Below are 15,925 nucleotides of genomic sequence, written 5' to 3' on the forward strand. Positions count from 1 at the left end.
TATTATAGCGTGATTAAAAAGAAGTAAAATAACTTTTTTTTATAAAGAGAATATATTTAGAAATAAGAAACCCATCGAAAAAATCAATAGTTTCTAAAATATGTACATTATTTATTTATTTAAGTATTATTTATTTTATTCTTTTTCGTAATTAGCGAATAACACATACCGACAAACAAGAAATTTAGCAAAGCTCTTCGTGGTGATGAAAAAATGATTTATTTTTGTTTCAGTACCGGGGCCACAGTAACAGGTTTGTGGCACGTGATTCGAAATGAGCTTTTCGGGTGGGGTTACTGGGGTATTCCGATCCGGCACATCCGGAACGACGCTTTAGGCCTCTCGTTTGTCGCTTTACTCTTTTAGTCATTTATGTTTTTCGTTTTAAATTTTTTGCAAAAATTTGTTACTTTCATTTTAAATTAAGAATAAATAGAAAAATGAGGAAAAAAAAAGATAGGTTATGCTGGTCATGGATGATTATTATTGCGGAATATTTATCGACATAAATATGATTGTAATCATTCTCTTCCAAATAACATAAAAAATTACCATAGTATAAAATCAGTGTCAGCAAATTTTGTTGTCACATGCTTCTAATACGAGAGATGATATTGTAATTAGGTAGTCGAAGAGCAGATTATAAAACAGTAAAAAAAAGTTAAAGCTAAATTGTGAATTAGGAGAAGCTACTAAAAATCAATGTCACTTTATGCATGGATCACATTTTGTTGAATTATTTAAACTAAAAGGATTGGTTTATTTGATCCAGCAGCAAATATTTCAAAACATATAAACATTTATCGTTAAAAATCTTTATTTTTTAATGTTTTAAAATGTAATCAATTCCTGAGGTAATATATTTTTTCACCAGAATTACATTTAATTAATAATTAATATAACCTAATTAAATTAAATATTATGCCTACAAGTTTATTCAAATTGCCGTAATAAAATTTTAATACATAGAAAAATCAACAATAAATAAATCATAATAACAGTGTATAATTTGCATTCGTATTGAAATGCTAGCTCTATAAATGAAATTAATGATCATAGATTTCGCATTATATCCTATTATCTTAGGTAGTATGGATAAAGTCTATTTTTTAGTACTTTTCGAGCTTCTAGGTGGTCTCCTATTAATTATCGCGCACAATCCACAAGCATTACAATATCTTCTCCCGCCAATTATTCTCCAATTAGTGGATTCGGTGGTTCCACAATTCGCACAACTTTCTGGATCTGTAAAAATGGTTCTTCTTCTAACTCTATTTTTGCATTCTCTCATTATCTCTAATGGTCGTTTACGACCATACTTTCTTCGGCTAAATTGAAATGAAAATTTTTAATAAAATTTAATAATAAAAAAGATGATTGAAAATTAAAACTTACTGTAATCCACATGCGTTGCAGACTCTTTGTCCATCCTGACGAATCCTCCACATTGGAGCAGAAGTGGTTAAACAATCAGCACACAGAATTTTCTTGTTATTATCACTTTTATCATTTAGAGAATACTGCCCGGTAGAATAAGTAGAAGTGTTTAATTGTAATTTTTGTAATTCAGCACAAGTATTTTCAAGAGAATAATCATTTTGTATATAATTATATATCGAATTGTTATTTTCTTGATATGATATGAAGTATTGACCTATTAAAAAAATATTTTTTTTTTTAAGTCAACTACATGTTATTTATTAAAATTATTTGAAAGAAACTTAATTTGAATTTACTTTGATAGCCCTGAAGAAAGTTAGGTTGATCCATATCGTTTTCGTTATGGTTTGGTTGAGTGTTCTTCACACCCATTTTCTCATCCTTCGAATTTAAAAAGCCAAGAGTAGCGTACAATCCACATGCATTACAATGTTTTTCTCCACTAGATTCACAGTATACGCAAATTTTTGGCTGATTTGCGAAAATTGTTCTTGTATTGTATTCTCTTGTCATCTCAAATGGCCGCTTACTACCATGCTTTCTTCGGCTAAACAAACAAATTAGATTAAATAAAATTAATTAGAAAAAAAAAAAGGATTGATAATCGAAAACTTACTATAATCCACATGCATTACACACTTTTTCCCCATCTTGACGAACTCTCCATCTTGGAGAAGTAGTTGTTAAACAATCAGCACATGTGATTTTTAGAGAAGCATCTGTTATATTAGCCTCGTAATTATTAGTTGCGTTAAATTGTAGGTCTGTCTCGATAAAATGATTTTGTTGTTTGTAGTTATTTGAATTAAAATCATTTTCTTGATATGAACTGGAGTTTTGATCTACAAAAAAAAAAAAAATTTAAAACAGTTAGCTCCGTATCTTCATATTTATCTTCTGAAAGAAACTTTGTCTCAAAATTTACTTTGATACTCTTGAAAATAATTTGGTTGATCCATATTTACGATTTTTCCTTGTTTTGATTGATTGATCATACCATAACTTGTATAGTCAGGAGTATTTGTTTCATCCCCTGAACTCGAAGAATCAAAAACAGCGTACAATTTACATGCGTTACAATGGCCTCCTTCAACAGATTTATTAATTCCGCAATTTACACAAATTTCCGGTTGATCTGGGTCTATGAATATGTTTAGTGCACTGTTTTTCCTTGTCATCTCAAGCTGTCGCTTACTGCCATACTTTTTTCGACTAAATACGAAGAATTAAATAATTTAATAAGTCCAAAAAAAAAAATAAAATAAAATAAAATATAAAAATAAAATTGGAAATTGAAAACTTACTAAGACACACACTCACTGCACAATTTTTTCCCATCTTGAAGAATCTCCCACACTTGAGCAGAAGTTGCTAAACAGTCAGCACAGGAAAAATCATCCATTATATTATCATCGTTTAGAGAATTCTCCGCGTTGAAATAAGTTAACTGTAATTGTTTAGGGTCAACCTGAGTGTTATTTTCATTGTTATTTTTTTCATAATTTTGCATAAAATCATATGTGGTAATATCATTTTCTTGATATGTAGTGGAGAATTGATCTACCAAAAAAAAAAAAGAAATTAAACGTTAACTCGTTAACTTGGTGTTATTTTCCAAAATATTTGAAAAAAATAATAATATTACTTTGATAATCTTGAAAATAACTGGTTTGGTCCATATTTATATTTTCTTCGTTAAGAGTTGTGAGATTATTATTTATGTGGTCAAGAGAATTTATTACATTCATGTTCTCATCTCCTGAATTCAAAAAATTAAAAACAGCGTATAAACCGCAAGCATTACAGTATCCTTCCCCATTAGATTCATTAATCCCACAACTTATGCAAATTTCCGGTTGGTTGAGTAAGTTTATTGTATTACATTCTTTTAACATCTCAAGTGGTCGTTTACTACCATGCTTTCTTCGACTAAATATAGAAATTAGATAATTAGATTAAACAAAAATTAATTAGAAACAAAAAAAAAAAAGATTTAAGATTGGATTGAAGACTGAAAACTTACTATAGACCACACGCATTACACACTTTTTCTCCATCTTGACGAACTCTCCACCTTGGAGCAGAAGTTGTTAAACAATCAGCGCACTTGGATTTAGAAGAATCATCTGTAATGATATTCTTATCTAGAGGATTCGGTTCGGTAGAATGAGTAATTGTGTTTAATTGCAATAGTTGAAATAATTGAGAGTCAGTATATGCATTCTCATGAGAATAACCATTTTGGGTAAAATTATAAGTAAAAATATCATTTTCTTGATGGTGTTGACCTATTAGAAAGAATTTTTATTTTATAAATGGTTAATTATTTCCATAATATCTAATAAATTTATATGAAAGAAATTTTTAAATTTGAATTTACTTTGGTATTCTTGAAGATAATTTTGAGTCATCTTTAAATTAGTACTTTTTGATTTTTACAATTATTAAAATTAAATGTCAACAGAGAAAAAAATAAAAATGATAATAATCGTAAATCACGGTTATTCTCAGCTTTATTTAAATTAAAAAAATCCAAAAAAAAAAAATTATATCAAATTGAAGTGGTTAGAACGTTCAAATAAGATTATATTTAAATTTTTCTTAAATCGGACATTGTTCCTATACAAAATATATTTTAAAGTTAAATTAATAAGTTCATGTGTTTGTATTTGGTATTTTGTATTACAAGAATCATTGTTCACTGAATTGGTCATGAATTGACCATTATTTGACCGCAGTAACTGAAAAAAAAAAGTTCGGGTAACGCATGTTTCATATTCGTTTCTTTATTCAAATAATATTTAATATTTCATATTAAATTATTGTTAATTATAGTATATATATATATATAATATAATATAATATAATATAATAAATATATATTTTTCATTACTTCTTTATTTAGGTAACTAATTTAGTTGTTTATTAAAAAAAAGTCTTCATCCACAGAAAAGTCATTAATGAAATAATTAAGATCAACTTATTTAGAAGATTTCTTTACTTACAGAAAAGTTATCAAATAATTATTCATTTATTTTTTATTGGTCTTATTTTTTTTTTGTATTACTTTGAAATATTTTACTTTCAGTAATTTGTTATTTGTGTCGGCAAGTTTTCTCCGTGGGTTGAACTTGAACATATATTAAGTATTTTTTTATTAATAATAATATTATTATTGTTTTTATATTATTTATTATTTCATATATTCTTTATTCTATTAGATGTTCCAAATATGGAGTCTTAGGCGTTTTTTTTTTTGGGGTTGACTTTGAATTAGTGTTTCCCGAAAACCCGAATATAAATTGAAATGACAATTGACGCGATAATAATTTTCAAACTCTAATGATACATTAAAAAGTTCGGTAAGGTTTAAAGAATAATAATAAATAATAAATATTATATTCAAAAAAGGATAATTAAATATATACCCCTACCCGAACAATTATGTGACACAATGACCAAAATCGGCCTAGTTCTTCCAGAATTAAAGATTTTTAATATCCGAGTTTTACAGTAATAGGGGAAGTAACTCCGTAACTGTCATCACTGTTATCACGATCGGTTGTAACGTTGAAACACGGGCAAAAAGTAAGTAGGGTTCTTGTGAAACGTGTGAAACACACAACGCCAAAAACTTTAAGCCTCAATATGTATATGACGTTTCTCTTGGCCATGACGTCATGTTGACATAAAGAAAAGTTAATAATATTAAAGATTATAAATTGGAGGAAAAAAAATCCAAATCAATAAATTAAAATATTGTAATATTCTTAAAAAAATGTCAGACAAACCACTTCCACAAATTCCAAAGGACGAAAAAGAAAAATCTAATAATGATCCAGAAAAGCATCATTTAACGAATACACAAATAGAAAAAAGTAATCATCCTCATTTAACGGCTGCTAAAGAAGTTCTTTCTGACGCTGTACATCATGCTGCTCAAACTTTAAAAATTGAACCAAAAGAAAGTCATCCTGAAGCTTATCATCAAGATGGTAAAAGTGGTCCTGAATAAGTAGATTGCGTAGTACATACCAGATTATATTTACTGATTTGTCACTTTGTCACAAAAATTTGCGCCACTATAATGTACACACTATGTATGTTAGTACAATGTCACCTAGTTAGCAATTAATACACGTTAATAAAATCCCTGTTACGGACTTTGTCAAATGTTATACAAATAAACTCTTATTTTTAATTTCTTTTTTTTTCTCTCTCTAATCTCTACGCTTTCGCTTTGTTACACTTACATTTTCGCTTTCGTTTTGTTACTGTTAACTAATATTTAAAATGAATAAAAAAATATTTTCAAGTATAAAATCATTAACCCTTGCAAATAAGGATAGTTTTGGAAATAATTTTAGCCCAAGAAATTTTATATTATCGGTACGACAATATTATTTACTGGATCTTATCAAACGACATCATAAATTTCTCTTGAAAAAGCAAAATCCATCTTGTGAAAAAGTGCATAAAAAAGAACATAAAGATTTGGAAAGTTTTTTATTAATAAAAGATATAAATACTGAATCATCTGTATATAAAGGTACATTATATGAATATGAAACGATTTCATGCTTACAAAAAAATTTTGGTATGATAACAAGTAGAGTGGGAGGAGCAAGTGATTCTGGAATAGATTTTAGAGGTGGGTGGAATTTACCAAATGGACAAAAGTTAAAATTAGTAGGTCAATGTAAAAATTACTCAAATAAATGTCCTCCAAGTTCTGTTAGAGAATTAGAAGGAGTAGTTTCGGGATTGACATCAGAGAATACTTTTGGTATATTATCTTCAAAATCTGGTTTTAGTGATGAAGCAATCAACAGATTTAAGGCTTCTGTTTGTCCATTAATTATGGTTTCTGTAATAAATAATGGTAAAAAATGTAAAAGTTTTGTGTGGAATAAATCTTGTGAAAAATTTTTGGATGGTTTAGATGTTACCATGAAATTTTCTAAAAGTGATGTATGTGATGATATTCTGGAAAGAGAACCTATATTATTATATAATGGTAAACCTTTTAATGAGAAATATTGGTAAATATTATCAAATTTAATTATTTTATTGTTTAAAGAATAAGAAATCTAATTAATTTTAAAATTTAGGGATACGGAAAATAGTAATGAAGAAGAAACTGAAAAAACAAAGTGATACTTGACGATATAAGGGAACATGTGAGCACGCATTTGATTTTTACCTCCAAAACAGTTTAACTTGCTTTTAAGACTTCTTCATGTGAATTTGCTCATAGAAATTAGTTTTATTAAAAAATTAATTATCTTGACGTTTTTCATTTGTTTGTTTCACAAATTTTTCTGTCAGATCGAAATCTTAAATGAGTTGTACATAAATAACAAAAACAATGAATTTTTTATTCTTTTAAATCGATTTCTTTCCACTTTATTCCTTTACATAAGCTAATTTTAATGTTTATCTGTTAATCTGTTTATTTCTTTTTCGGGGTTATTTGTAATTTGGAATTTTGGGAATTACTGCTTTTTTTAATTAGTTCACTAAAGTTTGACTAAAAAGAACCTTATATGGAAAATATGGAAGTTTGCCCCGAAAAATTTGTGTAATGGTTCCCGTTCCCGAAAAAAAAAAAATTTTTTATGTATCACATCCTATAAAAAAAAAATACTTGTCATCCCATTTGGAAGAATTGGTTTTTTTCTTATTCGTTCTCATCTTAATTTTGGTTCACGTACAAGCCAAAATTTTTTCCATTTATTTAGGTTTCAGCCAATCAATCTTAGAAATTATAGGAAATTAGCCGCAAATAAAACTGCGAGTGATCTCGATGATAACATCACAAAGAAAAAAAATTATATGATATCACAAATACTCGCATATAACAAGAACGGCACTTTTATTTTCTTTTAATCGGATTTTGAAAGAGTGATTCTTCTTTTTTTTTAAAAAAAAAAGGGTTTGAAATCTTTTTGGAATACTACCTCCCATCTGCTGATGACCTTTTTTCAATTTTATTAATATTCGTGTTGCCTATCACTTTTGCAATGGCAACTTTGCGACAGAAATGGGCTATTCACAGAACCTACCGTCGTATTCAAAATTGTTGGCAGGAATATCTTTCTGTCTCAGATAAAGAGTAAGTTTATCATTATTGATAAGTTCCTTTTACATTACTTATATAATTATATTAATTAGTTGGAAGAATTAATCGAATACTGGATATCCACCAAAATTAACATTAGAACTACTTATTGTCTATCATATTCATTAAATTAGATTTAAGAGTTAGGCGGATTAAATAGAATTCAAGATTCAAGAATTTTAAATAGAAGATAATTTGGCATAAGGTGCAATTTAATGTATATGCGCATTGAAATAATTGCATTCAAAAAAAAAAAAATAGATTTAAAATATAATTAAATATATATATGCATACATTATATATTATATTTTATGAATTATAAGTAATAATAATTTTTTTTTCTTTAATTTATATAGTGATGTTCAATTGATGATTCAAAAACTTGAAAACTTTCTTGATATTTTTCAAGAAGCTTATAAAGAATGGAGCGCATCAGGAATTATTATACCAACTGATTTTTCGTTGGATAAAATATACGGTGATTGTTCAGAAGTATTAGTGAATTTACTTAATACTATTGATCGGTAATGTATACTTAAAATTTATTTTAAAGTATTTTAAATTTTAATACATATTTAACGTAAATTTATTTATTTATTTATTTATTTATTTAAAAAGGGAAGTTAACAAAGAAAAGCCAGATCCTGGTGTTGAAAGAGTAGCTGATTTAGTTAATAAAGCATTAAATGTAGCTGAATTAATATTAAAAGTAAGCAACCTTAAATATTAAAATTTAATAGTAATATTTTTATTTAAGATAATTAAAAATTCAAAATTAATTAATTTGTAATTTTATAGGATGAAAAATATCGACAATTAGTTGCAAACACTCCTAATTTAATTTATCGAATATTATTATTATTGGAAAAATTAAATACAATTGAAGCTAAAAAATTAACTTTGAGAGTTATTAGTACATTGGGTGAAAATGATTGGAATAAAATTGAAATAGGTCGACATCAAGGTTTCAAAAAAATTTTACGTTTATTAATCGAAGATGATCCTGAGTTAACATCAGAAATTGTTAGAACTATAAAACATTTTCTTGAAGTTCGAGATGAAGATATTCAGGTATGTTAAAGTATTTCTTTTTTTTTAAAAAAAAAAAGGAAAACGATTTTTCTAATATGTTTATTTTTCGAATCCGAATTAATAATAAATTAGAAAAAGGGTCTAGGATTTTCAAATATTGGTAGAAGTATATCAAAAAATCGTAATAATTATATTAATGACAATGATATAAATATGACATTAAATGATGAAAATTTTATTTCTCGATGCGATTCTTATGATAATGATTTTAATGAAGAAGAAAGGGACAATGTAAATACTTTCTTTAGTAGCCTTGTTGGAGGGAAAGTTTCAAACATGGTTGCTGAAATGCGGGAATTGATATTTACTGAACTTGGGAGAGTATTTCCAAATTTACACGCACTTGCAAGTGAAATTATGGTTAATCATGGTGATAGTCTTAATGATAAAAGAATTGACAGAAGGTATGAAATTTTTATTAAATTGTATAATTGTACACACACATGCATATTTCAAAAATTATAATTATTTTTTTTTTTAAAAAAAAAAATGTTTTAGAATTTCTTTCATACCTTCATCGGATAAAATAACATCTATAATACCGCGTTTTAATTTAATTCATTCGAATCAAGAATCATCTTGCCATCAAAATGATGTGTTAGAAAAGGACAATTCGAATATATTAATCAGCGAAAATAATTTATGTAACGATAACAATAATGTTATATCATCATGTCTAGAAGATGAAGATGATTCTTCAACAGACACGAGCGGTAGTGATAAGAGATGTTCGGATAATGAAGTTGATAAATATTCTGAAACAAGTGTCTCATCTGTTGCAACAAATGAAAGCACAGAAAATTCGACGATTTCATTTAAAGAATTTAATATTAATAGTAATAATTCAGATATGTTAAAGGTATAATCTTAAAATTTTTTTTTAAATTTTATTATATTCCGTATACTAATAAATTTCTACTTTAGGAATATATGCGCGTTCAAGGTGCTCTTCGATCTTTAACTAGCATATTGTCTGAAGGTGTGTCTCATTCAGGTGTGACAACTATATCAAAGTTAGACATAATAGAGACCATTTGCAAGTTATTGTTTCATAATACAGCAAATCAGGCCGAATTTCGAAAGATGGACGGCTATACAACTATGCTTAAAGCACTTGATCAAGTTCTGGAAGATGGAGTGGGAGAACGTGAAAGTTTTCTTAAAGACTGCTTTAATGTTTTCTTTATAACAAGTCTTAACGATAATGAAGATAAGGTAAGAGAAAAATTAAAAAGTAATTTAGATTTTACGTAGATTTAAAACCAAATAATCATTAACTTTTATTTTTTTTTCACATTTGAAGATTGTTGGCAACATTGATGCTTTGAATCTTGTATTTCGTACGATGGTCTTTTCTTCTCATCTTGATATACGGCAACACGCTCTTAATTGTATTCAAGATTTAATCACAACAAATTGTCTTAATGCAGTTGCTGCATGGAAAGTTGGTGGGGTGGATCTTTTGATGAAGATGTTGAATTCCGCAATTCATGTGAATGGAGATATTAATGATCTTTGCCGAGTATTGGAATTGGGAGAATTATCTCAAGCAAGCTGTGAAACTTTCCCCGATATAAGATATGATAAAACGGCGATGGATCCAAATTCTCCGTCATTATTTTCTGCCGGATCTCCAGTTGCACAAACTGTTGATTCACATCCAGTGTATCGTTATTTAGTAGCTGTAACAAGGTTGTTGGAATATATGGCCACTATTTTAAGTGAGAACAATTCTTATATATTGAAAGTAAGTTAAGCGAAAATTAATTCTAAATCTTTACAAGTAAATCGAAACTAATTTAATACATATTATCAATTAATAGGAATATACACGTATATTAATGGAAATTAGCTTGCCATCAAGATCTATTGTTGTTAATATCATCTTGCGTAGTGTTTCACGTTTGTTAACTGACCTTCTTAGTCGTTACAAAGACGTTGAGAAAAATTTTTTGAGTATATACTTGCAATTTATAAGAGATATATTTCAAATGTGCGAGTTTGATGGTTTGGCATCAGATTTAAATACACGCTTAAACACTGAAACTAAAACGGACGTAATTTTAAACGAGTTTGAACGAGTACTAATTGCTGAACAGAATCTTCTTCTTTTACATATCGTTGGATTATTGGTTGATGCCACAGGAAGAAATATGGAGTTATTTGAAGCTTTACAAGGATTCGAAACACTCCATGATGCTATAGTTCTTTCTAGTGCATGTGTAGAATATGTAGCAGATGATACTCAAGAATTGTCTACTAAGAAGGATTATCTTGGATTAGAAGAAGATATAATGGTTGCAGATATGGCTCTTTGGTTATTGAGAGAATATATGGTTTGTGGCTTGGATTGTATTGAAAGTGTCAAGGTAGGTTTAAGATTATCTTTTAATTGTCTTAAACGTCTTAAATGCCTTTCTGTGTTGTCATCAATGATCAATTTAATTAATAATGTTTAAATATTTATTTTTTAAAATAGTGGATGATAAAATTAACGAAGTATATTCTTGCGAATATCAGTTATTCTCCAAATTCTACTGAAGTAAATTCCATTGCAAGTAGCAAAACTCCAGTTATTTCGCGAGTAAATTCATTATTAAATCCAAAAAATCTTTGTAATTCACTTCAACGTCCAAAACGAGCTACTTTTCCGTGGCTTCAGACAAAAGTTTGCAACGTAGTATCTTCTGTACTTCGTAAGAGTGATAAAGCAAAACAGCTATTTGGAGAATTTGGTGGTTTAGAAGTCATGTTAGGAATAATAAGTCATACACAAGATTCTAATGTTGCATCCGCTGCTCTTGTAACTGTTGGTGATTTTTTTGCCGGTTATGAAGGTGTACAACAATTATTGGGAAATTTATTTGGATATGATGGTTTCTTAGAATTAATCCTTTCTTCAGTAACACCTATTGACAAGTAAGTATGATTATATGTGTATATAATTATTTAAACAATTCATTATTTATTAATGTTTTTTACTTTATAAGGACATGCTGTGAGATTGTTCTTGAAGTTGCAACAATTGGAAGTATTGGACAATCGTTATCTCAATGCCCTGGAACAGCTGATCCATTTTTGATTAGTAGTGATATTATGCCTTTTATTTCAGGATTGTTAGATCCAATCCCATTATTTACAGAATTACTTCCGTTTACGCAAAAAAGACGTGTTGGATTTAATAAAAAGAGGTATTAAAGAAGAATTGTTTTTTTTTTAATGCATGTTTATTTAATTTTTATTTATTTAGTATTTTTTTATACACAGCAAAAAACAAGAACACGAACGTAATAGCAGCCGTGCAACTGTAGGCAGCCAAACTTCACTTTCGCATTCGACGAATTTTTATGAAGGGAACGCTAAAAATGATTCGTCATCGTCATCTCTTAGTAATATTCCCGACGAGAATGGTTTAATAAATCATTCTAATAATACGTCCGGAATATCCATATCGAGTAATAATTTTGGCCCTGAAGCGCCAGTTGGTAGTTTTGATACAGTTTCTAGAAGTAGCATGCAACTTCTAAGTCCTACATTATCACCTGTTGATCGACTTAAAACCGAAGAAATGATTGATCAACAGAATAAACAAGCAACTCGAAAACGAAGTAATTCTCGTAATTTAGGTGGATTTGGTTTAAATTCCAATGCCGTCAAATCAAATTCTTCAACAATTAATGATAAGCTTCGACATTGGGCGGGAATTATTTTTCGAGATTCAGATGCTGCAATGATGGCTTTAAAGCTTCTTTATAATATTGCAGATGGAAATGATGATAAATTACAACATTATTTTTTTAATTTATTAATGATGTTGATGGAGGTTAATCCACGTAATAAAGAACTTTTATGTGCTAATGGTGCCCTGAAATTCGTAATGGAAGTTTTATTTGTAAAAGGTAAATGTACGAACGACGTAGAACCTTTTAAACAACATTCACCATCGTATGTAGATTTAATACCTGCATTAGGAGCATATGATATCACAAACTCTGATGTTTCATTGTTATTTGAGGCAGCATATGATCCTCTTAATATGTTTGGACATTTTTTGGATAGAGGATCACGCAGAATATCAATTGCTAGCTCACAATCTTTACCCTCTCCTAAAAATTCAACAATTAAAATTGATCCTTTCTTCATTCGTGAGATACAAATGCAAATGATTTACTCAATTGAACGAATATCCGAAAGAATGGATCCATCTTGTTATTTTAATTTCAATGGAGTTGACGGTGTGGTACAAACTGCTCCTTTGGATAAATTTCCTAGTATGAAGAATGGTTACACGCTTAGCATGTGGATTAAAGTTACCGCTTTCTTTGAAAATGAAACCGGATTATTATGTTATGAAGATAAATCAGGGACAAATACAACTTTTGAACTTTATTTTAAACATATGGATAGATCGAATCGATATTGTCTATGTGTTCGAACGCAACATTTTCCTTTACCACCTGAAGATTTTGTTTTTGATGGTTTCGATTTTCAAGAAATTGGAATTTGGCATCATGTCGTATTTGTTCATTCAAAAGATAGTACATCGTTAATCGTTGATGGATCTATGATACAATCATATAATATGTTTAATTATCCAAAGATGACAGGAAAAGAAAAAATTGTTGCTGTTATTGGACGTCGTGGAAAGAAAGTTTATCCTACTAATAATGAATCAAAATCCGCAATCAATAGTTATTTTTATGGACAAATTGGTTCCATTTATTTATTCAGAGGACTTTGGGATGAAGCAATATCGGAAAAAATTTTCAATAAAGGTCCAGCTTATTCTAAGAATTATCGTTTACTTGGCGTAGAGAATAAAGAAGTGATGGCCATTCATCCACAAGCATACTTGAGCAGCGAACAAAGATCTATAATTGAAAATGATAAATCTCGAAGAAATTCGGATTCAATGGATTTTACAAAGACAAGTGGGAAAATGGAAGGAGGTTGTTCTGTACATGCTACTCGTTCTATGAAAGACATTATTGAACAAACCGGGAGAATAGAAAATTGTTTACAGATCTTAGATATGGATCCTCAACAACAATTAATTGGTCTTCGTACAATATCTAATTTACTTTATAAAAGTCCACAGAATATTGCAAAGTTTAAGGAAAAAAATGGGTTTGATGTGACTCGTAAATCTTTGAGTAGAGATTATAGTATTTTATGTTCTGAACATTTCAATGTGCTATTAGATATAGTTAGTGATGGTGTCACAAAAAATGATCAAATATTCATTACGAACATTGATCCTTTGAGAATTATTATCGATCTTTTAATTAATTGTAAAGAATCTGTACAATTGCCAGTAGTACGGACTTTAATGGACATGTTGGTTGATGTGCCAGAAAACCTTAAAACGTGGCGTAATAGCCTTGGCTTGGGTATTTTATTTGATCTTATTGATAACCTTCCTACATCACTCCAACCGTTTATAATGCGAACACTTGAAGTAATGATTTTGGATTTAAGTGTTGAAGAACTAACAAAGTTATTTGAATATTTGAAAAAGGACAAATGGATGAACGTTGAACTTAAATGTGACATTATTTGCATGATTTATAAGAATATGACATTTGATGTACAACTTGTTGAAAAAATACGTGGATTGAAAGGTCTATCTCTTTTAATGCCATTTCTTGAAGCTCCTAATGAAAAATTCCGTATTACAATTCTTAAAATGATGGGGATTTTAATGAGTTCAAATGTTAAACATAGTAGAGGAGTTCTTACCAAAAATAATGGATTTGAGAAGATGAGATTTTATTTAGTAATGCATCAACTTTCATTGGAATTTACACAAGTTTTAATAGGAGTTGGAATAAAATTTTATTATTGTGATCCAGAATTTAAAAATTGTTCTTTAACCATGTTGGATAGACCTATATTAAAACGTTCTTCACCTCGAAATTCGGAAGATAGCATCTCTCGATCAATGAATAAGAATACCGAAGAATTAATATATCCTGAAACTATTAGTTTAATATTTGATTTACTTAAAATATCTGAAAATTCTGAACTTGTATTCCAAGTATTAGCTGATATAAAAAGAATATTAACACCTGATAATATGAGATGTTTATGGGAACAAAATTGGTTAGAATGGATCATAATTTTTCTAAGAGAAAGGTCAAAAATTAATGAGAGCACTATTTATAGTCAACGTATACTTACGATGACTGATACGATTATACAGAAAATGATGGTATTTGATGTTTCGCGTAAGAATTCTATCACAGCAAAAACAAAGGGCGCATTAATTACAACACAAAATCCTTCGAATAAAAGTGATTCTGAAGAATTTATACTTCGACTTATTGACATTCTTCTTTCATATTTTGATAAGAATCCTAATGTTAACACGGAAATTTCAAGTTATGTTTTTAGAAATCTTGGAATCCTATTTCGATACCTTGATGATCATCTTCGTAAGAACATTTCAAATTCATCATCATCACAATCTTGTAGATCAAGTCTTATCATTAATACAAGTCAACCTATTTCGATGCCACCATCTCCACCTTATTCACCTATAACTAATTCCAATAATAATTCATTTCAAAGTCAACAACAACAAATTTTAATTACGACCACGTCAGTTCGACGTCATTTTGCAAGTACAATAAATATATTAGCATGTCATAATAATTCTACTATACGTACGAGTATGAAATCTTCAGGATTATTTAAAATTCGTGATAATTTGATAAAAGACTATAAAGATTTAGCTCCTATAGATGGAAATGAGTTTGTATAATATTGATTATAGAAATTTTCTTTATTTAAACCTTTTTTTTTTCTTTTTTTGTGAAGGGGAAAGGGTATTCAAAAAAAGAGGGCGTTATAATTCTTCAATTTTTTATTTTTTATTTGCTTATTTATTTATTGTATATTTTAAAGTAATTATTTTTTTTTATTCTGCGTGTATTTTATCTAGATCTTTTTCTTTTGTAAACTAATAATTTTTTTTAATTAATTCAAAATAAAAGAATTTGAGATCTTAATTTGTATTATAATGATATATGTTCTTTTTTATAAAGAAATGAAACTGAATGATTAACTGAATTAAATTAAACAATTATCTTTTTACCGATGGCCTCCTATTTTATTTTTATTTTTTTGCTAAGATTGTAAGTCAATTTATTAAAGTAAAAAGTAAACAATATAAAAACCATTGATACAAATAATACAAACTAAAAAGAACTACTGGCTCCCCTATCTAACATAGTCTATTCAATTTTATTTATGTTGTACGCTCTTACATAT

At 28.3% G+C, this 15,925-nt stretch overlaps 4 protein-coding genes across 4 annotated transcripts; 3 read left to right on the top strand and 1 right to left on the bottom strand.

Annotated features, from left to right (window-relative positions):
* Positions 1-1,102: 1,102 nt before the first annotated feature.
* Positions 1,103-3,851, bottom strand: OCT59_007840 (uncharacterized protein; the record flags this gene model as incomplete). The annotated part of the gene is made up of 9 exons (XM_066142053.1): positions 1,103-1,328; positions 1,396-1,654; positions 1,737-1,987; positions 2,057-2,282; positions 2,366-2,652; positions 2,745-3,000; positions 3,086-3,369; positions 3,464-3,728; positions 3,821-3,851. The coding sequence occupies 9 exons, from the start codon at positions 3,849-3,851 to the stop codon at positions 1,103-1,105; spliced, it is 2,085 nt and encodes a 694-aa protein (XP_065998965.1).
* Positions 3,852-5,218: 1,367 nt separating this feature from the next.
* OCT59_007841 (uncharacterized protein) lies at positions 5,219-5,455 on the top strand (the record flags this gene model as incomplete). The annotated part of the gene is made up of 1 exon (XM_066142054.1): positions 5,219-5,455. One exon carries the CDS (start codon positions 5,219-5,221, stop codon positions 5,453-5,455), a length of 237 nt encoding a protein of 78 aa, XP_065998966.1.
* Positions 5,456-5,733: 278 nt separating this feature from the next.
* Positions 5,734-6,827, top strand: OCT59_007842 (uncharacterized protein; the record flags this gene model as incomplete). The annotated part of the gene is made up of 2 exons (XM_025318358.2): positions 5,734-6,482; positions 6,552-6,827. 2 exons carry the CDS (start codon positions 5,734-5,736, stop codon positions 6,595-6,597), a joined length of 795 nt encoding a protein of 264 aa, XP_025176370.2. The 3' UTR covers positions 6,598-6,827.
* A 636-nt stretch (positions 6,828-7,463) lies between these two features.
* Positions 7,464-15,673, top strand: OCT59_007843 (uncharacterized protein; the record flags this gene model as incomplete). Its single annotated transcript, XM_025318359.2, has 12 exons — positions 7,464-7,555; positions 7,918-8,085; positions 8,180-8,270; positions 8,360-8,632; positions 8,726-9,057; positions 9,152-9,512; positions 9,578-9,868; positions 9,957-10,400; positions 10,477-11,022; positions 11,133-11,572; positions 11,644-11,844; positions 11,921-15,673. 12 exons carry the CDS (start codon positions 7,464-7,466, stop codon positions 15,414-15,416), a joined length of 6,735 nt encoding a protein of 2,244 aa, XP_025176371.1. The 3' UTR covers positions 15,417-15,673.
* Positions 15,674-15,925: the final 252 nt, after the last annotated feature.

This window comes from Rhizophagus irregularis, chromosome 16 (assembly GCF_026210795.1).
Source record: "Rhizophagus irregularis chromosome 16, complete sequence".
NCBI lineage: Eukaryota > Fungi > Glomeromycota > Glomeromycetes > Glomerales > Glomeraceae > Rhizophagus > Rhizophagus irregularis.